The sequence below is a fragment of the Ovis aries genome, chromosome 9 (assembly GCF_016772045.2).
Source record: "Ovis aries strain OAR_USU_Benz2616 breed Rambouillet chromosome 9, ARS-UI_Ramb_v3.0, whole genome shotgun sequence".
Classification (NCBI taxonomy): Eukaryota; Metazoa; Chordata; class Mammalia; order Artiodactyla; family Bovidae; genus Ovis; species Ovis aries.
The window spans coordinates 94867469-94889601 of record NC_056062.1 but is presented as its reverse complement, the minus strand read 5'-3'; the positions used below and the strand labels follow the sequence as shown (position 1 = coordinate 94889601).

Genomic DNA, 22133 nt, shown 5'->3' with positions numbered 1-22133 from the left:
CTTTCTCAAGTACTTCACTTCTGTGTTCCTTCCTTCCTTGCCAGATCTGGACCTTCTTCGTTTCTGATTGTCTTGGTGATGGGCGCTGCCGTTCGTCCAGTTGTACAAGCCAGACAGCTAGGCCGCCTCCTCACTCTTCCCCGCTTCCTCTCTGCTCACAGCTGACCCGTCATGAAGTCCCATCAGTTTTATTTTCTATACATTTCTAATCCATGTGTGTCATCCTGTTTCCACCACTGGATATTGCACGTGGCATACACTAAAAAATTATTCATTGTTTATCTGGAATTCAGATTTAACCGGGCATCTTATATTGTTATATGTGAAACCTGGCAACCCTAGCCCAATTACCCTCATTCAAAAGAAGCAAAAATTGGTCCTTAGACTTCAAATGCTGTGCTCTGGATTGAACCATGGAGTGGATTGTTTATTTTGTCAGTATATGGTGCTAATATTCTAGAGACAAATGTATATTTATTTAACCTGCAGAACACCTGTGTATTTAGACACCTTAAAAAAAAAAAAAAAAACTCCAGTTGAGTAAGGTCAGACCACAGAATATTTTGTGAGGTACAGATGAAGTGTGGAGCAGAAAAGCAAAATGTTTTCTCTAGTATGACATTAGCCAACTCCTCTTCTAAAACTTTGATAATGGTCTTGTTTCCCTAGGAGAGGCCAAAGTGCTGAAATTCTTCACGTATTTTGTAAATTTATGTGTTACTGAAACACTGAAACCTAGCCAACGCAAGAGATTTCGTCAGGTTCCCTCAGAGCTGAGCAGAACGCTATATCACGCATGCCCTATTTTTGAAATGGGATTTTGAGAAAAAACAGCAGAACACCTTCAGGCTTCTTTCCCATTGACTGCTCACACTTGGCATGCCCCATGGATGACCTCATGGGCTCCCTCATGGCAGCCAGATTCCTCCATCTGCATTCTTCGCTGGGCAGTGTCATTTTAAGCAGTAGGATTTACTCCGGCTAGAGGGTGTTTGCATATCTCAAAGCTATGGTTTTTCCATTAGTCATGTATGGATGTGAGAGCTGGACCATAAAGAAAGCTGAGCACCAAAGAATTGATGCTTTTGAACTGTGGTGTTGGAGAAGACTCTTGAGAGTCCGTTGTACTGCAAGGAGATCGAGCCAGTCAATCCTGAAAGAAATCAACCCTGAATATTCACTGGAAGAACTGATGCTGAAGCTGAAACTCCAATATTTTGGCCACCTGATGTGAAGAGCCAACTCATTGGAAAAGACACTGATGCTGGGAAAGATTGAGGACAGGAGAAGGGAGCAACAGAGGATGCGATGGTTGGATGGCATCACCGACTCAATGGATGTGCATTTGAGTAAACTCCAGGAGATGGTGAAGGACAGGGAGGCCTGGCATGCTGCAGCCCATGGGGTTGCAGAGACGCCACTTAGCAACCAAACAACAGCAGTGTTCTCATAGAGTTCATGTAGCCAGACTAAGAAGTTCAACACCAACCACATGATGAAAGCTATTCTAGAAAAAGTGCCTTTGTTGCCCCCGCTGACCAGCCACCCCCAGCCTACGCGGCTGCCTCGGCTTGCACCTGTGACACCCCGGCACTGGCCAGGCTCTACCATTGCTGCTAGTACGAGCTGGGCAACCCCGCCACCCTGTGTCCAAAGGGTAGGTCCCGTTGGCAGCTGCCTTCTCACATGGCTTGCTTCAGAACTGCCATTTTGAGTGAGTGGCTCGGTGCCCTAGCAGCAACGGAGGCTGAGAACTGGAGTTCTGGCCTCTACCCTGGGGAAGCTCAACTTAAGGTGGGAAAACTTTCCGAATAGGTAGGAAGGGAGTTCAAAAGGTACTGAGCAACCACCAGCATAAAAAACGTTCACTTCTCTTTCACGCAACCGACCAGGCTTTACAAACATAATGATTAAGGTACAAGCTTTGCATTTAGGTGGACTTCGGTTCCACTTCTAGCTTCGCCTTTTGGGAGACCAAAGAAACTAGCCCCTCCAAGGTGCCATCTCTTATCCATGATGTACACACATGACTACTGTTCCTCTCGTAGGAGGGTGGTAAGGGTAAAATGAGAGAAATATACTTGTTTGGGGGTGGAGTTTACCTCCCCACAGGACAGACACTCATCCCCATTTTGAATATTGTTACTAGCATATTTTATCTCTTTCTTTTAAAATCTTTTAGCTACAAAGATTTGGGGATTTTATTAACGAATCTGTTTTTTCTATGCTGTCGCCTTTTTCACGTTACAACACCAATGTGATTTAGTGATTTAAAACAGATTTCTTTTCTTTCGTGTTGTCTTTTTCTCATGGGCTTCCCTGTGGCTCATATGGTAAAGAACTCGCCTGCAATTTGGGAGACCTGGGTTCAACCCCTGGGTTGGGAAGATCCTGTGGAGAAGGGCATGGCTCTTCTGGCCTGGAGAAGTCCATGGACTGTACAGTCCATGGGGTTGCAAAGAGTCCGACACGACTGAACAACTTTCACTTTCTTTTTTTCACTTAAGACTGATTTTCCTGATGAATCATTTCGCTAACAACATTATGGCCAAAGGCAGGCAAGCCCTCATTTTCTTAAACTTTTTTTCTGGTATTTTTTTATGATTACATTGTGAAAAATTTTTTAGAGATTGCATAAAAACAGAAGAGTGGAAATAAAAATACATTATAATTCCACCATCTAGCAGTAGCCACTGTTAAAGGTGTGCTGTGGATTTGTCTCTTGGGGAGCTTTTTATCAACCACCAGCTTCACAGCTTTGTGAAACAGGAAACAAACATGTGGGCTGAGCTCCCCTCGACTCCCAGTGATCGCTGCAAATCCACAGGCCACGTCTTCCTGACCCCCTTGGTCTGTTTTCTCCAACTTCCCATTGGATGGGAGAGGTGACCTGAAACCTCCGTTGCCAGGTAGAAAGTTATGTTTCATTTATGAGTATTGTGTTAGGAGCCTTCAAGCTTTGTGTGTCCTTCCCCATGGTTCTAAACAGGGGAAGCAAAGGATGCTGGGAAACATTGTTTGGCTTCGTGAGAGCCTTTGAGAGAGTGAGAGGGGAAGAAAATTACTCTTTTATTGTGAGGTTTGCCAAGTGATCTCTGAGAAGCTGTGATATCACTCACAGGCCGCGCCAAGCTGCATGGAAACGGCACGTCTTCGCAGACGTCTCGACAGCGCCTGATTCCTCGGGGCTGGTGTGCGCCTCTATCAGAAATGGTTCCATAGGCAGTATTTACATAACCGTGGTGGAGTGTGAGAAAAAAACACAGCTGTGGCACGGCCCTAAATATCTCTATTCAGCAGGGAATTAAAGGAGAACTTTATCGCTGAACTATAGATAAACACAATTCATCAAGCGGTGGTCAGTTCAGCTGGGGAACAAGACCGCCTTTAGGAAGGCCCGGCCTTCTGAAAATAGCCCCATCCGCGGCCTGGCTGGCTGCTCCTCCCCGCGCCCCGTCCTCCCAGCTCCAGAGATGCCGGGCTCATCTGCTCCCAAGACGTTGTCTAGATTGCTTTTCCTCACTAAGCGCTCAGTCCACTCACTGAGTGTAGACCTACTGTGAGCCAGCATGCCTCTGGATGCCCCTCCCTTCAGCAGGGTTCTCTTTTTCTTTCTGGGCTATAGAATTGCGTGTGGGTAGGAGTAAGATTATGTTGCCAAGGAGATTTTTTAATACCAGCGTGCCCTGAAATGGAAGCAGGGTTGACTCGGTCCTGAGTGCAGCCCACACGTGCCTTTAGCACCCGTGTGTGTGTGTGTCGGTCACTCAGGCATGTCTGACTGTTGTCGTTCACCAGGCAAGAATACTGGAGTGGGTAGCCATGCCCTTCTCCAGGGGATCTTCCTGGCCCAGGAATCAGACCTCGGTCTCCCCCACTGCAGGCAGATTTTATATATATGCAAATACTTCCCAGTGGTAAGGAATCCACCTGCCAATCCTGGACACAGATGAGAGTTTGATCCCTGGCTTGGGAAGATCCCCTGGAGGAGGAAATGGCAACTCCCCTCCAGTACTCTTGCCTGGAAAATCCCATGGACAGAGGAGCCTGGCGGGCTACAGTCCATGGGGTCACAAAGAGTCAGACACGACTGAGTGACTGAGTACGCACACACACACACACATAACTATGTATACAACTCCACTCTCTAGAGGCGGCCACTGACACGACTGAGTGGCTGAGTGCACACACACACACACACACACACATATAACTGTGCACATAGCTCCACTCTCTAGAGGCGGCCACTGGTAAACGTGGCCATGGGTTTGTCTGTTGGGAAGATTTTCATCAACCACCACAGATTTGTGAAACAGTTACCATGTGGCTTGAATTCTACTGGATTCCCAGTGGTTGCTACGAGTCCACAGGCCACGACTTCCTAAACACCTTCATCTGTGTTTTCTCCAGCCTCACACTGGAGGGGAAAGGGCACTTGAAATCTTAGTTGCCAGGTTACAAGTTATGTTTTATTTATTATATTATTTATAATATATCATATATTTAATATATTTATTTATTATCTATTCATTTTGTGTGTCAGCCTTGCATTTCATGTATATAACTAAGAGAGAGAGACTTACAGACACATTTGTCATCAGAGCAGAGTGGTGGTTATATCTGTGTGGAGGGTGGAAATAGTGACCCAGAGGCTGCATGAGTGAGCTGGGATGCTGGCAATGTTGTTTCTTGTTCTTGTTCTTGTTAAATGGGTGTTTGCTTTGTAATAAAGCACTGAGTTATACAAAAATAAAACCAGGATAAAATACCATGTTTTAACTAAGCAGAGGATAGAAACTGATTTTTTTCGAAGTTTCTCTATAATAATTTCATTTTCAGTTAGTAAAATTGCAAAATATTAGTTGTTCCCAAGAAGATGTGCATGTATTTTGCTGGCCAGAAAGTTCTTTAGGGCTTTTCAGCAGATCTTGTTGAAAAACCCGAACGAGCCTTTTGGCCAACCCCATATGTAAATATGAGTAATAAGTAGCAAGTAAATAGCATAAACAAAAATAGTAATTGAAACCCAGGAAAAATCAACTTTAACAGTATTATGAAGACCACCCTGAAGACAGGAAGGAGAAGTGGCTTCGGTCTCTTTCTGTTGAAAGTGACAGATATGCCACTCAAACTACTTGGATGACAAAAGGGGCGTCTTCTGTCACTTAACCAGGAAGCTCGAGTGGGCGGCTCCAGCTACGGGCCTGGTGGGTGCAGTGATTCAGACGATGTCGTCATGAAGCGTCTGTCTTGACTCTAAGCATCCGTGTATTTTAAACATTAATGCAGCCCCCGTTCAACTCTGCACAGGAAGACAGCTCCATTTTGTATCAGTTTTCTAGGATGGCTGTAACAAAATGGGCCCAGACCGGAAAGCTTAAAACAAAGCTTCCGTTCTGGAAGCCTGAGTGTGGAGTCAGAGAATGGGCAGGGTTGGTCCCTTCCGCGGCTGTGAGGGAGAAACTCTCCCAAGTAATCCTTGGACTTGATGCATCTCTCCAGTGTATTCCTGCGTTGTTACCAGGCCTTCTCTGTGTCTCTCGGCATCTCTGACATTCTTATTGGATTCAAGACCCATCCTCACCCAGTGGGTAGATTAATAAGATAAGGATCTGACCATCGCCCTTACTTTCATTACTTCGGCACAGATTCTTTCGAATCAGTCACGTTCTGAGTTTCTGGGTAGACATGGACTGGAGGAGATGTTATTCAGCCTTCTGCACATGGTGAGCCTCTTAGGGGCAGGGAGCCATGCATTCTACTTGCCTCTTCAGTGCCCGACACACCTGTGTGTGTCTGGAAGACTCAGATACTCCCAGCATATTTGTGCATCTGTAAAGAAATCACTGCATGTTCCCGACTCTGTTGTGTAACCCAAGAGATTTACTGGGACTGTCTGTGTTAATAGGCATGACTGTCTGTTTACTCCTAGTGTAGCTAAGAGAGAGTTAACTTGTGTATAGGTGCCCATGTGTCCAGATGTATGAAAACATTGCATCCACTAATAAGAGTTTCTTTTCCCAGTAACTGAGCCAACAGTAGCCTTAAAATGCCAAAAGCTTAAATGACAACTAGCATCATCAGGATTTACAAGTCACAGAGCATATTCACAGGTATCTCATTTGATGCATCTCTTGCACTGGCGGGAGGATTCTTTACCAGGGCGCCACCCGGGACGTCCAGTCATCTCATTTGGTTCGCTAGTAATCCCGTGAAGGTTATTACTGTCACCTTCATTCTAATCATTATCACTTTCATCGTCATTGTCATCATCCCTGTTTTATAGGGATAAAGAAACTTGAAGCATCAGGACCTTTAGTTGTATTTGAAAATTACCCAACTCAAATTGGCTTCTACGAAAGGGGAACATGGAAGCAAATACAGGGATCTACTGAGCGTCAGGTGCGGCTGGATCAGGCGTCTTATCTCTCAGCTCTGCTTTCCTCTGCGTTGGCTTCGTCTGTCGGCAGCCCTCCCCTCTCGATGGCCAGATGGCCATCTGCAGACCCATGATTGTAACTGTTGTCTCTGTACACGTGCTGAGAGAAAAGCATCACCCCAACAGAGACTCCTGAAGAAACCCCGGGCCTGGATCTCCTTGGACAAATGGCATCACACCTACAACCTCTAGCCCATCGATGCCCCAGATCACGCAGACTGAGGATGGGGGTGAAGCCTGCCATCAAGAGGCGGGGGTGTAGGACAGGCCCGCAGAGCCACAGGTGTCCGTGAGGAAGCGTAGGTTATAAATGCCAGAGCCTGCGCTTTGGAACAAGGTTGCTTCAACCAACAGGCCAGTCCTGTTGCTTTTTCTCCCCTCTTTCTCCTCCTCTTCTCCTTTTCAAATACAGTGACTACACAGCGCATGCACATGGAACAAAATTCAGAAAACACAGCGTCATCCCCGAAAGTCTCTCTTCTTAAGTGAGTAGGTTTGCTGATTTGTTTTTGTTCTAATGGTCTGCAAAGATTGATTGTGTTCTCAGGTTCCTTGCTGGCATTTGTATTCAGGCAGAATAAGACAATTTTTGTAACGTGGCTGTGTTTTTATGTGGCTTGCAAACATACTTTGGTACTATCCATATAGTAAAGATACGGCTTCAGTTATAGAAACTGACTTTGGGGGACCACTGTAGCTCTTCTAACACTGCGTGTCAGTGTGTTTACGTGTTTCTCCATATATAAAATCTAGCAGAGAACTATTTTTGGAAATAAAATATTTTATGTTTTGAAAATTATAAAGAAAATTTCCCCTCTTGCCTCGTCCAGCCACTCAGTTTCCCTCCCAGCCGAGCTTACCTGTGAGCCACTCCAGCCATAGTCTCCACACATACAAGCATTTGTTTTAGCAGCTAAGTCATGTCCGACACTTTGGCAACCCCATGGACTGTGGCCCACCAGGTTCCTCTGCCCGTGGGATTCTGCAGGAAGGGATACTGGAGAGGGTTGCCGTTTCCTTCTCCAGGGCTTACAGGCGTTTGTATGGGTCAGTTTTACATCAGTGATACGATACCGCTCTCACTTCCGCTGTGGCAGGCCTTTTTGGTTCTCGGCCTCTAATGACCTCAGCCACCCAACCTTGGGGCCATTTTCACACCCCTTGGTTATTTTTCCACCTTAAGTCTTCATGTTCCTTTTCTTTCTCGTGCCCCTCCCCCCTCCTCCCTCTCCTCTTTCTACTTTATTTCCTCATCTTTATCTCCTTCCATCTTTATCTTTTACAAATGGATGAAGGATTATTGGAGTTGACAGTGCCCTTTTAAAAAATGAGTTACATGACCCTACAGAATGGTTCTTTGAGGGTATGTTGTCAGAAAAATACTTTGGGAAGATGAAACCATGCCCAATCTCTTTTCACCCCCAGAGGCACTGGTTAGCTCAGGCAGTTCAGAGAGCAAGGGTACTTCAACAGACACTTGTCACTCACATGAACCTGTGCCCCTGAACGTGAACCTCACAAAATCCTTTTAGGTGGAATAAATATGCAGATAGAAGGGAGAACGCAGAGTCAGGTTTGCCCCAGATCTTCCAGGGTCTCTCAAGAAACCCATGCATCTCTCCCAAAGTTATCTTTTCCATTCCAAGATGCTGGAAATAGCCCTTGCTTAACTGTTTAGCTTCTTCTGAGCCTTGCCTTTTTCAAGCGCAGGTGCTCTGAAAAGGACCTGAACCAGAGCCCACCCTGGAGGATTCTCCTCCTTGCCTCATTGGACCTCTACCATTTGCTTGTACCCAAATTGGGAAGACTCTCCATTGTGAACTAGAATGTAAACTAGAACTGATCGAGATTAGCTTTCACTATGACATCTCCTGCATACTTCATCTCACTTTTGTCTTTTCATTAATTGTAAGAGGCAAGGTTGAGACATTTTACAGATAAGAACGTTGACGCTTAGGAAGATCATGGAACATGGCTCACAGCCAGCAAGTTTAAAGTCAGCCTTGAACCCCCACATCTGCATGCTTGACAACTACCCCCTGATTCTTGTGCTTTTAAATTGTTATAAATTGTTTCTTAAAAAAAAAAAAAAAAAAGCTGCTGAAAAAACCACTGCATGGCCAGCCCAGGAATGGAATTTCTTTCTCTGTCTCTCCTTTCACTCCAAGACAGGCATTGCACAGAGTACATTTACATTTTGACAAAATGAGTTTAAGTGAAAAATTAAGTCAAAGGGATGTATGTTTAAGACCTGTACTAGGTAATGTAATAAGAAATAAATATATATACTGGGTTAGCCAGAAAGTTATAGAAGTTTTTCCATAAGATGTTTAGGAAAAACCCAAATGCACTTTTCGGCTAACCCAGCGCATAACCCTCCATGACCTTGACCAGAATCTTGTGTTGTCCCTCGGAGCTCCTGGGGCTTTCATGCTACCAGATGCTTGTTGTTTGTGTAGAGTTTATAGGACTAAAATTAAATGTTTGCGCTTTTCTTCCTTTTTCCCCTTTGAGTTCTGTTGAGCTGATGGAGAGGTGAATACAGATCACTGTACTCCTCTGTGTTTGTTACACAAACAGTTGACGCCTGTTCTGTGTCAGACAAGCCGACGGGTCTTCATCCACCGTCGCTCTGGCGGCTCTGCACAGCCCCCGTGTGCCGTCAGCGGAAGGCTCCTTCTCCTCCCTCTGGTGACTCTGACCCCCTCTTGATCCACAGCCCGTCTCTTTTTGGAGCTGGAAGCTGCAGCTTTGTCAGAAACAAGTCTTTTTCCTCCTTACTCACATGTGTAAGCATTTTCTTTCTAGTCTGCTGGCTCACAGTCCCAAACACTCACCCTTTACACTCAGGATCGACTCTTCCAGGGCTTTGCTTCATCCAGAGCTGCTCCATGGTGGTTTAATATGTCCCCAAAGTCTTTGATTCTATTCCCTTCAACAAGTGAAGCTTAGCTCTTCCTCACGAGCGTACATGGGTCTTAGTGACTCACTTGCAGCACAAAGAACATACCAGAGGTGATGCGGTGTGACTTTGGAGACCAGGTCATAAAAGCAGTTGTAGTCTCTTCTTGCTCTCTGGGGAATCCAGCTTCCATGTCATAGACACTCAAGCAGCTTTTGTGAGGTAACAAGAGTTTGGCATCTCAAACCGCCTAATTCTGGGGGAGTGTGTAACTGAGCAGTGGGTTGCTGACACGCCCCCAGGAGCTCTGTGATGCGTTGTCCTTCTGGTGATGATCCCCTCCAGGCCAGCTCCTTGGGAGGTGTGAGCTTGGGCTCGGAGAGGCCCGCCATGATCCTTAATCCATATACTCTGTGGACCATGTAAAGCATTTACCCAGGCCTCAACCTCTAGAAATTCTTAATAGTTCTGTGGTGAAGTCCAAACATCTGTGTTTAATTAGATGTTTAAAAATAATAATAAACTACTCCCAGGTTCCTGAAGAATACTTTCAGTGCTGAACTGCTACTGCTGCTGTGTTTGACTGTAAAAAGTCACAGGCCCCCCTTTTCTACGTCCTCTCTGCTTCTCCTTTGACACTGATTGGGGGAAGGTCAGATCACCTTTCAGCATGTTCACCTCAGCCACTGGGAACCCTGGCAAACAACCAAGATCAGGGCTTTTTTCTTGTGAGTCTATAGAGCACCCTTCTCAAACTTAAATTGCATCATATTTGTCTGGAGGTGGCGACTCGTTTGGTAAAAAATCTGCCTGCAATGCAGGAGACCTGGGTTGGATCCCTGGGTCGGGAAGATTCCTTAGAGAAGGAAATGACAACCCACTCCTGTGTTCTTGCCTGGAGAATCCTGTGGACAGAGGAGCCTGGCAGGATACACTCCACGGGGACCCAGAGAGTCGGACACGGCTAGCGACTGACACTACGTGCAGGAATCTTGCTGTCTTCACTCCCAGAGCCCCTAATTCAGAGGCCCAGGGATGCATGGAGAGTCCGCACCTCCAACACGCTCTCAGAGCCCCTAATTCAGAGGCCCAGGGATGCACGGAGAGTCCGCACCTCTAGCGCGCTCCCAGAGTCCCTAATTCAGAGGGCCCAGGGATGCACCAGGAGTCCGCACCTCCAGCGCGCTCCCAGAAGATTCTGCTCTGCTGGTCAGTGGTCACACTTTGGGAACCACCACGGGAGGGCACAGGGCTTGGTGTTTAAGCGTGGCCTCTCTGAGATCCTCTGACAGTGCAGGCAAGAATAACAGCGAATGAAAGCAAGTAGAACCTCATCCATTTTGCCTGAGACGAAGTTATCTGTGGCGACAGAAATCCTCATAGGGGTTATTTGAAGGGACGTAATGGGAAGGGGAGAGTGTCTGGGACACTTGGAATGTTCTGTTTCTTGGTCTGACTGGTGGTTGACTCGAATGTGTTCCCTTTGTGAAAATACATTTAAGCTACACAGTATAATCTGTGCACTTTTCTATCTATAAGCTGTACTTTAAAAGCTGACTTAAAAGTTAACAGTAAGGATAAATGCTGTCAAAATCTGGGAGAAATGGGCCCCCTCCTCACTAGCCTGTACCTCTGTTTTTATAAACCAACTCTCCTCTGGGTACGCTGGCAACTCAACAAAGAAATATTCTCTTTTTTGCTGGCATCATTTTTGCACATATGTGTGATTCCTGATGAGTGACTGCTTCCCAAGCTGTCATAAAAAAAAAAAAAATCCAGGTCTTCAAAGGAAAATATTCTAAGAGAAATATTTGTGTGTTTTAAATTCCTAGAATAGTGGATATTGATAGAATAATTTGAAAAGCCAGTTGAGCTCTCATTGATACTTTCGGAGAACCCTAGTTTGTGCTTGGCTAGTCAGCTTCACTGAAGAGTAAGACCTTTGGCGGTGGTTGCGGTTTAGTCGCTCAGTCATGTCCGACTCTGGCGACCCCGTGGACTGTAGCCTGCCAGGCTCCTCTCTCCATGGGATTTCCCAGGCAAGAACACTGGAGTGGGTTGTCATTTCCTTCTCCAAAAACTTTGGGAAGGAATGAAAACTCTCCATAGATTGACCAACCATTTCTCTGAAAAATGCCTGAGAGACTTGAGAGTATTTTTCTTCTTGGTAAAGACAAATGTCATTTTAAAAACACCCTGTTTCATCACAGGAAACCTTTGGATTTTTAGTGAGGAGACTTGAAGATTTCTTACTGAAAAAAAAAAAAAAAAGCTAATTATTGCTAAAACTCCCCTAGAGATATTTTACTTTTTAAATCCTCCTTTTTCTGTAATTAAAGTTTATGAGTAAAAAGGGTTACTCACTCTAAAAGGCTGGTTTCAAATGTAAATGAGGCCAGGTTACATTGGGACTTCTGATTTTCAGGTGATCTGCAGAATTGTTGCTTTAAACTCAGGAGCTAAAGAGGACACTGTTGGGCATATTTATTGGTGACGACCCCCCTGGTGGAGTAAATGGCGTCCCACTCTAGCATTCGTGCCTGAAAAATCTCAAGGACCAGGAGCCTGGTGGACTACAGTCCTCGGGGTCGCAGAGAGTCGGACACAGTTGCGAAGCTGAGCACGCACGCATGTTGGTGGTGATGCCTTGGGACAGCTGTGGAACACAACAGATGCACCTTTACTGGGCGCCATCCTGTCTGAAGGAGAGACATCATAATGCAGTGTTTAAGGGCATGGCCTTTTGAGCCTGATTGGCATGGCTTGAATCCCGACGTCACCAGCTTTCTGGCCTTGGGTCGCTCTCTGTCCCACCCAGCTTTGTGGCTGTTCTTCCGTTGCTCGGTTGTGTCCAGCTCTTTGGAACCCTATCGACTGTAGCCTACCAGGCTCTGCTGTCCATGGGTCTCACCAGGCAAGACCACTGTAGTGGCTTGCTATTTGTTCTTCCAGGGGATCTTCCTGACTCAGGGATCGAACCCATATCTTTTGCATCTCCTGCATTAGCAGGCAGATTCTTTATTCCTGGGCCACCTAGGAAGCCCCTTTAATTCTATTATATAAGATGTGAGAGTGAAAGTCGTTCAGTTGTGTCTGACTCTTTGCGACCCCACGGATTATAGAGTCCACGGAATTCTCCAGGCCAGAATACTGGAGTGGGTAGCCTTTCCCTTCTCCAGGGGATATTCCCAACCCAGGGATCGAACCCAGGTCTCCCGCATTGTAGGCAGATTGTTTACCAGCTGAGCCACAAGGGAAGCCCAAGAATACTGGAGTGGGCAGCCGTTCCCTTCTCCAGCGGATCTTCCCGACCCAGAAATTGAACTGGGGTCAGGCTTTCCTGGTGGCTCAGATGGTAAAGTGTCTGACCTCTAGGGGCTGCCGGGGGGAACGCGGGCCTCACTTGTGACCCCTAGGGGCTGCCGGGGGGAACGCGGGCCTCACTTGTGACCCCTAGGGGCAGCTCAGGGGAATGCGGGTGCACTTGTGAGCGCCCCCCAGGGGTGGCTGGGGGAACGCGTAGGGTAATGGAGTGGTTCTGTTCTGTCCCTTGCTTGCAGTGGTGTTTACAGGGATCTACACGTGGTAAACGGGTCCAGCTACACACTTCCACTGTGCCAGGGCCCCGGTTTTGATACCGTATTGTTGTCATTTAGTCACTAAGTTGGGTCTGACTTCTTTGACCCCATGGACTGTAGCCCACCAGGCTGCTCCATGGGATTTCCCAGGCAAGAACACTGGAGTGGATTGCCCTTTCCTCCTCCAGAGGATCTTTCCCACCCAGGAATCGAACCCGCATCTCTTGTTGGCAGGTGGATTCTTTGCCACTGAGACATCTAGGAAGCCCTGACATTATAATATATTACAGCTAAATAAAGTAGAACTATCAGAGTAAACCGAGTGAATAGAATGAGTGAATGGAATGAGTGAGTGAGTGGGTGAGTGGAACTATCAGAGTAAACACAGTGGGTGGTGTCCTGGACGTCTTTGTCCAGATTTTGCAATACTGTGTAAATCTGTAAGTGCTTCACAATAAAAAAATTTAAAAACCAAGAGCATCTGTCAAGAACTTCTGCCTTTTACCATATAATTACAGTATGCAAATCTCATGCTGAATCTCAGGTGATCCCGTTGGAGTTCTTGCATAAACTTTGAAGTTTGACTTTAAATATAACTCTTTGGGAATTTCCTGGTGGTCCAGTGGTTAGGACTCCAAGCTTTCACCACCAGGGGGCTCAGGTTCAATCACTGGTCCAGGAACTAAAATCCCAAAAGCCTCCCAGTGCAGGTTTAAAAAACCAAACCAAACAAAACAACAACAACAAAAAACACATTTTAGTGCATCTCTTTCCCCACTGTTACCTCATCCCCGGCCAGTTCTCTCCTTCATCGCTTGCAGGTTCAGTCGCTCAGCTGTGTCTCTTTGCGACCGCGTGGACTGTAGCCCACCAGCCTCCTCTGTTCATGGGATTCTCCAGGCAAAGATACTGGAGGGGGTTGCCATGCCCTCCTCCAGGGGCTCTTCCTGATCCAGGCATCGAACCTGCATGCCCTCTTAGCAGGTGAATTCGTTACCACTGAGCCAACTGGGAAGCCTTGCGTTACACGTGCACAAAGATGAAGAGGTAGAGAAATGTGCCACAGACAGGATTCCTGAGGAATGCAAAACTCTGGCCGTCTCTGATACTAAAATATTCACAATTAATAATGAACAGTAGAATTAAGCAGGAGGATAGGTATTTCAGTCTACATCCCACCAGCATCTGCTAGGACGCGAGCATATTGTTAAAGTCCTCTGGGGATGGAGAAGTAAGGCAGATTAATATCAGCTCACAGCTTGAAAGTCTTAATATGATGCTGCTAATAAGACACAGCTGAATAACAGGAAGGCCAGGCATCCTTAGTTCAGGTGACTAGATAGCTATGCCCTCAGTAGCTCAGCCAATGCCTCGGCACAGTGTTTGTGGATGAATGAGTGAATGGATGGATGGATGATGAGGCCATTAAGATAAGCCATTCAAAGGAAGCTTAAAGTAAGAATGAAGAATTAGTTCACTTTAGTGGGGAGAGGCGATGTAGGGATAGGAGGGAGGGAAAGGGTTATCATAGGATGATATGAACTCACCTATGTGAAACTTTTGAAAATTGTAAATCACTCTAGAGTTTAAAGACTCTCTTATTCGATTAAAAAATAAATTTAAAAATCTCAGTTGGGGGCTTCCCTGCAGCCCAGTGGTTAGGACTCTGTGCTTCCACTGCTGGGAGTGCCCACTCAATCCCTGGTCAGGGAGCTAAGATTCTGCATGCTTCATGGAGAGGCCAAAAGGGGAAAAGAAACAAGACCCACTGCAAAAAAAAAAAAAAAAAAAAAAACCCTTAATTAAAAAGCTAAAAAAATTAAAAGTAAAATATATGATAGAAAAAAACAAATTAATTCACTTTTGTAGCTCAGGGCTTGAGGAGACAAAATCTGCCAGGGAACCTCCTAACCCTTCTCTCTCTGCTCCTCTAGGCAGCTTGAAATCCACTCTCCAGATGCTAAGCACAGTGTGGTCCTGAGGGCCAAGGACTCCGCCACGGCCCAGGCCTGGTTCAGCGCCATCCACACAACCGTCAGTGACCTGCTGACCCACGTGATCGCCGAGGCCCGCGAGCAGCTGGGCCCGATGGGCCTTGCTGGGGGCCGGGAAATCAGGCACCTTGGCTGGCTCGCAGAAAAGGTAAGGAAACATCCCCCACCCAGGCTTCTTCCCAGCACAAGCTGCAGCCCCTGAAATCAGATGCCTCGTTCCACAGGCTGAGTCTCTCCCTGGGATTTCTTGTCCGTCTCCAGCGGGTCTGCATTATGCAGGAGCTCTGTGTCTTTGGCAACTTTGTTTCCCCACAGACAGTCCAGCATGTGGCAAAATGCAGGTGGTCACTCATTGCCTACTGTCTGGATGCATGAGTGAGCAAGCGGCCGGACAGTTTGGTTCTCATATGTGCATGGGAAGGGGAAGGGCAGGGGAAATAACTCAGACGCGCAATAGAACGGTCTTCTTGGCAGGTAAGGAAGTAGGAATCATTGCTTTAAAAAGAGATTTCTGTGGGTTTTGATGGACCTAACTGTTAACACAGATACTTGGCAAATAAAGCAACTGTAATCTTGCCGGTAAGATCCTACGGACAAAGGAGCTGGGTGGGCTCCAGTCCATAGGGTTGCAGAGTCAGACACGACTGAGCGGTTAACTGCACATACCCATACAATGATGATAATAACAGCGAAGATGTCTTAAGCAACTACTCTGTGCGTGTTCTTCTCAGATATCATCTTTTACTTGTACTCTTAAGCCAGCAGGCTCTCAACGTCATCACTTCTGAGCGCCTGTTTTGTGCAAGGCACAGTGCTAGGCAGGAGGGGACAGGCGTGTAGGCATGAGTACAGGGAGGGCAGCTGCCCTGGAAAGGGCCTGGGGTCATGGTGACACTGTCGCTCTGGTTTCTTTCCCCAAGTGCTGTGATGTGTTGAAGAAGGTAGGGAAACTCACTCTGCAGCAGTCTCCTGGGAGTTAACCATCCTCTTGATTTCAAAGCGTTGAGCCTTTGCCATTGTCCTTACACCTGATCGCTGCTCCTTGAACTTGACCATGAGTGCTCAGGAACAGTGTGCTTTGGGGACAGTCTGACCTCCCAGTGACTCACATTCTAATAGGCGGTAAATTGGAATAATGATTGTTGCAATAACAGCTTTCCTGCCAACGAGCCTGTCATCTGAGAAGGCGCTTGAACAGGGCATTTGGCTGTTTTCCACCATTGTTCTTTGCTTGCTTCATTTCGTGCGTGGGTCCCAGCCACCAACTTCAACACAAAGTGCGTCGTTTGCTGTGGTATTGTCCCATCTCTTGCAGATTGCAGAGGACTAAAGGGCCAGTGCAGGTGGTGGTGACACCAGGATCAGAATGGACAGCAGCCACAGGTGGTGTCTCGTGACCTGACGTGTGAGGCTGCTTGCTGAGAACAGCACTGCAGGTCTGGACGGCAGTGTGTTGGAAGCCACAGCCTCTCACCCTCTGCTCTTCACTCTCTCCAGTCACATGTGTTTGCTTCAGGAGCAGTCCTGTTAGTCTGGGATCTTTCAGTTGCAAGTGACAGAAAGCTCAGATCAGCTTGAGCACAGAAAAGGGGACTAGCACTTCCGATAATGACAGTGTCCAGGGTGAGCGTCAGGCGCCGCAGGATCCAGGGCTCACAGAGGGCCAGCGGGGTCCAGGGGGAGCTTCAGGCACGGCAGGGTCTGGGGGAGCATCAGGCACGGCGGGGTCCAGGGCTCACAGGGGGCCAGCGGGCCTGCCTCCGCATGGCTTGCACTCTCTCCGCTTGCCTGGTTTATACCCTAGCAAGCGTCCCAGGAGTTCCAGGTTTGTCTGGGTGGTTTTTTTGTTTTGTTTTTATAGCTGGCTGCCTCAGTGAAGAGAAGGCTCTTTGCTCCCATATTTCCAACAAAAGTTCTAAGGTCAGCCTTATCCAAACTGTGCCCTGATGGATGAGGAGAGGCAGTTCTGAAATGGAAAATCGGCTACAAGAGCAACCGACAGTTGCTGTAGAAGGGAATGGGGAGGGGTTGATCGGGATGACAAACGTCTTTACTGGGTTAGGTCCAGAGTGGATGCAGGGATGTGCTGTGTGTGTTAGTGTCTGGCAGGAAATGATGGCAAATTCAGAAGGGGTGACTGGACGGGATTTAACATAGCGACAGTTTGTGAGTGTGGCCGAGACAGAGGAAACCAGGAGCTGAATGGTGAGAGGTCACTGCCATCCTTTACCTGGAAGTAGCCAGGAAGAGGAGCTGCTACCTGAAGCTAGCAAGACTTGCAGCTCTGGAAAAGGGCCATTCACTGAGAGCTGTGGTCTCTTAGGAGAGAGACAATCCCCGTGAATCCCTGCCTGCTGATCTCCTACCAGTGTCTGCCCTGGGTTGAGGCTGCCTGGAAGCCAGAGGCAGGAACCACAGGTGCTCAGTTAAGGTCAGCCTCCCTGGGCTCCGAGCAGTGCAGCAGATGGTGGGGCCTGGCTCTGGAGGCAAGGGGAGGCTGTCTAGCACACACATCCCTCCAGCTCGCAAGTAACCGAGATGCTGTCAACTCTAGAAGGTACTGTTCTTTCATCTCTTTTAGCACCAACTACAATTAAAACCATTACCATTTGGATAGTTGAGAAATGGTTATTACATCATCATTAGTAGTGATATTAGCATTTTTTCCAAAGGTTCCATTTTCTTACTTATAAACTGTCTGCTTATGACTTTTGTTTATCCAAAACTATCCGTAGAAACATTAAGCATTCCAATGGAGCAGTCATAAAGGTGCATAAAAAGCTTTCTGTTTTTAGAATATGATTGTTCTTTTGATGTACTTTCAGATCATCAGATGTTTCTTTAAATTGTATCATGCATTATGCTGGTAAGAGCAATCAGTAATGACTTAGCATGGATAATTATCAGAAGGGAGAATGTCTTTTATTGCCTTCATCTTCAAAACTTCTTAAAAGATTACTCTAGATCAAGTCCAAGGGAGCAAATCCAAACTGGAATTTTTTTGAATAAATATTTGATACTGAATCCTGATGTGGAGACATAAGAATGGTTTTTAGCAAAATGTTACAACAAATGGCAAATCCTTAATACTGTGGCTTTCTTGTATTACCACAAATATCAGAGAATTCACTTGGTATTTGTAAAGATATAACAGGTGATCCTATATATATTCAGCTGTAATTTATCTTAAATTGATATCCTTTGTCTTTTCCTATACTGTTAATCTTTGATTTATTTTTTTTTTACTAATAACAGTAGCTCTGGGACAAAGTTTGTACATATTATATTCAATTTCAAGTTTTTAGAACTGGCAATTACTGAACTAAAACAATAGAAAGCAACCAGAGTTTCCCTTCTAAGATTCTTTTCAGTGCAGATCCTCAAGCCTCCTCTTCACCACACAGAAAGAGAACTCTATATTAACATTATTCTTTACAGTGAGATGATCCAGGGACTAGAAGAATGGCTCTCAAGAAATGACCCTGAGTCAGTGGGGAGAACTCAGTCACTCCCCAAGGAGAACGAGCCTGAGAGAAAGGGAGGCGATGGCGCTTGGGGTAAAGGACCCGCCTGCCAGTGCAGGAGATGGAAGAGACGCGGGTTCCGTCCCTGGGTCGGGAAGATCCCCTGGAGGAGGGCACGGCAACCCACTCCAGTATTTTGCCTGGAGAATCCCATGGACAGAGGAGCCTGGCGGGCTATGGTCCATAGGGTCGCAAAGAGTAGGACACGACTGAAGCAACTTACCATGCGGTGGCTCACACTTTGTAGGGAAAGCAGAGCAGAGACTGGCCTAAAGGGGAGTGGGGTTATCCTGAAGGAAAGTGATGAGAAAATCCGGTACCTTGGGTGGCTCCCAATTATGGAAGATCTTGAAAGCGGGACAGACGGTTTAAATCTGATTTGTTGGCCATAGGAAATCTTCGTATATGTAGTCAGAGAGAAGGGAACTTAGAGGTGACTTCTCTGGACTGAATGTTTGTCTCCCCCCAGAATCTGTAGACTGAAGCCCCAATCCCTAAAGCGGTGGATTTGGAGGTGGGGGCGTTGGGAGGTCATGAGGCTTAGATGAAGTCATGGAGATGCGTGGAGCTCCGTGACAGGGTTGGTGTCCTTCTAAGGAGTGAGGACCCAGAGCAATGTCTCCGCCTCACGAAGATGCGTCAGGCAGGGAGGCTTCTCCCAGCCAGGGAGAGGACCCTCACCAGGACCCCGTGCTGGCACCCTGGTCTTGAAGTTGCAGCCTCCACAACTGTGAGCAATGAGGGTTTGTTCTTTCAACCATCCAGTGTGTGATAATGCATTGTAGCAGCCTGAACCGAGAGAGTGATCAGACACGCCTCTTCTTTCTAAAGACGAGGAATCTGGGGCCTGGAAGATGGAAGGCCTCTTATTCACGGTCACACTCTAAATCAGGGCGCAGGACTCAGGAGTGAATGGGATGACGCCATGGTGTCCTTCTCGCCTTTATTTAATTTGTAGAGTCTGGTGCCGCTCTCATCACGGCCCCTTTGTCTCTCCCCTTGGACTCTGGCGGCCATTCTCTGAGCCTGCTGCAGCCAAGGTCAGGCACACCACCCCTCCGAACGGGGCTGCCACCGCGTCCCCTTGATGTTCGTGGGCCTGTGAGCTGTGGGCCGTGTTGACGGGGCCACTGCTCTCCCCGTGGGTGCTCTCATCTGCAGGCGGGCCGGGCGCACCAACAGAAAAGCCTTTCCGCCATCAAGTTAGTCTCAAACCATTTTAACCCCTTGCAAGCCCTGCTTGCCCCCTGAGTGCTCATCTCCACCCTGGACTATAAAACGCATTATGCCCCAGACAAATTTTTTGAATCATCATTCTTTAGGTAGTCTTTTTACAGTTATTATTGAGGTGTCTTTAATGGTCCTATTTCGGACAAAAGAAAAATAAAAGAGAAAATAAAACAATGATTAATAAATAAAGGAAAGATAAACAGAAAAAAATAGAGTTCTGAATATGATTTGTGTTTACACACACACACTCCAACTTGAAAGAACGGAATAAGCGAGTGCGCAGGGGAATCGTTGGTTCTGTTTTTGCTCCGTTAGTCGGGTGTTGTCTTTACTCTCACCTGTTATCTCAGTTTGCAAACTATTTCTTGTCAGGTTTCAAACACAACATGGTTTTTTAAAATTTAAAAAAAAAAAAAACCAGTTGGGAGCTCTGCGATGCAGTTCGGTTCTCAACTTCCCCTCATTGCCATAAAAGTTCCTTTCAAATGGGAATGTTTAGAGGGCTGTGCCTCCCCAGGGTGGTAATGGAGGAGAGGAAGTAAGTTGGTAATTAGTATTTATTATGTGCTTAAGTCTTTCTCAGCCAGAGTGCTTTAAATAATCCCTCTTTCTCAGCCAGAGTGCTTTAAATAATACCTAATCTGCCTGCAAGGCAAGAGACAGGGATTCAGTCCCTGGGTGGGGAAGATCCCCTGGAGAAGGAAATGGCAACCCTGCCAGTATTCTTGCCTGGAGAATCCCCTGGACAGAGGAGCCTGCAGGTTACGGTCCATGGGGTCACGAGAGCTGGACACGACTCAGCCTAGGAGGCAAGCTTGGAGAAGTTAAGGAACTTTCCTAAGATGACTCCTCTAGTAAGAGGCAGGGCCAGAGTTTGAACCCCTCTTTCTAACTCTATGGCAACCCATTCCAGTACTCTTGCCTGGAAAATTCCATGGACGGAGGAGCCTGGTAGGCTACAGTCCATGGGGTCGCAAAGAGTTGGACATGACTGAGTGACTTCACTTCACTTTCTCTTAGGCCAGAACTTTCCACTAAGCTGAGCTAAAGGGACCCAGGGAGCAAGCGTTCACATGAGTGAGACCCCCAGAACCCCAGAACCCATACCAAACGCAAAGTTTCAGAACTAAGAGCCATATCAAAATACTCAGACCCTTTGTTCGCCTCTGTGGAAATAAAGGATGGCTGTCGGTTCAGGCTGCTGCCACAGAATGCCTTTGACTGTCTGGCTTATAAACAGGGGAAACTTCTGTCTCGTGGTTCTGGAGGCTAGAAGTCTAAGATCAGGGTTCCAGCATGGAGCCTGTTACCAACAGCCCTCTTCTATGTCCTCATGTGGCAGAGAGGGAGGACTAGCCGCTTTTCCTCTTATAAGGACACTAATTCTATCGTGGAAGCTCCAGTCTCCTGACCTAACCACCTCACAAAGGCCCCACCTCCTAAAACCAGCACATCAGGGCTTCAGCATGTAAACTTGAGGGGAAGGGAAGCATTCAGTCCACAGCAGAGGGGGTGGACACACCACCACCGGGCAGCGCTTCCTGAAATCTCTCCTCTCCTGCCCTGCGAAGACGGAAATTATGTTTGGTAGGAGAGGTTAAGAGGAACACTGGAACACACACACACACACACACACACACACACACACATAGGACATGAATATGATTTGTGTTTACACACACACTCCAATACTTTGGCCACCTGACATGAACAGCAGACTCATTGGAAAAGACCCTTGATGCTGGCAGGGATTGGGGGCAGGAGGAGAAGGGGACGACAGAGCATGAGATGGCTGGACTGCATCACCGACTCGATGGACATGGGTTTGGGTGGACCCCGGGAGTGGGTGATGGACAGGGAGGCCTGGCAGGCTGCAGTCCATGGCTGCAGAGAGTCGGACACGACTGAGCGGCTGAGCAGCAGCAGCAGATGCGCACAGAGGGCGCTGGCCCTGCTTTGCATGTTCTCCAGTGTCTGTGACTTTCCAGTATCATGGTTTAAGTAACCATTAACAACATGGTTCAGATTTCAGTTGCTGTAGGTAACTTCGTCTTATTAACTGTAAGTAATTTTAACTGTGTTTTGACTGCATATTCACGGTGAGTAATCTTGTAAGTAATCTTTCTGAAGGAGATCAGCCCTGGGCTTTCTTTGGAAGGAATGATGCTAAAGCTGAAACTCCAGTACTTTGGCCACCTCATGCGAAGAGTTAACTCATTGGAAAAGACTCTGATGCTGGGAGGGATTGGGGGCAGGAGGAGAAGGGGACGACCAAGGATGAGATGGCTGGATGGCATCACGGACTCGATGGACGTGAGTCTGAGTGAACTCCGGGAGATGGTGATGGACAGGGAGGCCTGGCGTGCTGCGGTTCATGGGGTCGCAAAGAGTCGGACACGACTGAGCGGCTGAACTAACTGGACTGAACTGAACCGAATCTTGTGAAGCGCACGTTTTGCTGCTGGT

General features: G+C 47.1%; 1 protein-coding gene across 2 annotated transcripts in view; it reads left to right on the top strand.

Moving 5' to 3' along the window:
* Window positions 1-22133, top strand: part of SNTB1 (syntrophin beta 1) — a 245040-nt gene that overhangs the window by 143542 nt on the left and 79365 nt on the right. For both annotated transcript variants that reach the window (XM_027973276.2, XM_042254553.1), the window contains exon 3: window positions 14854-15061. In XM_027973276.2, coding sequence (XP_027829077.2) covers window positions 14854-15061 — 208 coding nt within the window. The remainder of the gene's footprint in view (window positions 1-14853; window positions 15062-22133) is intronic.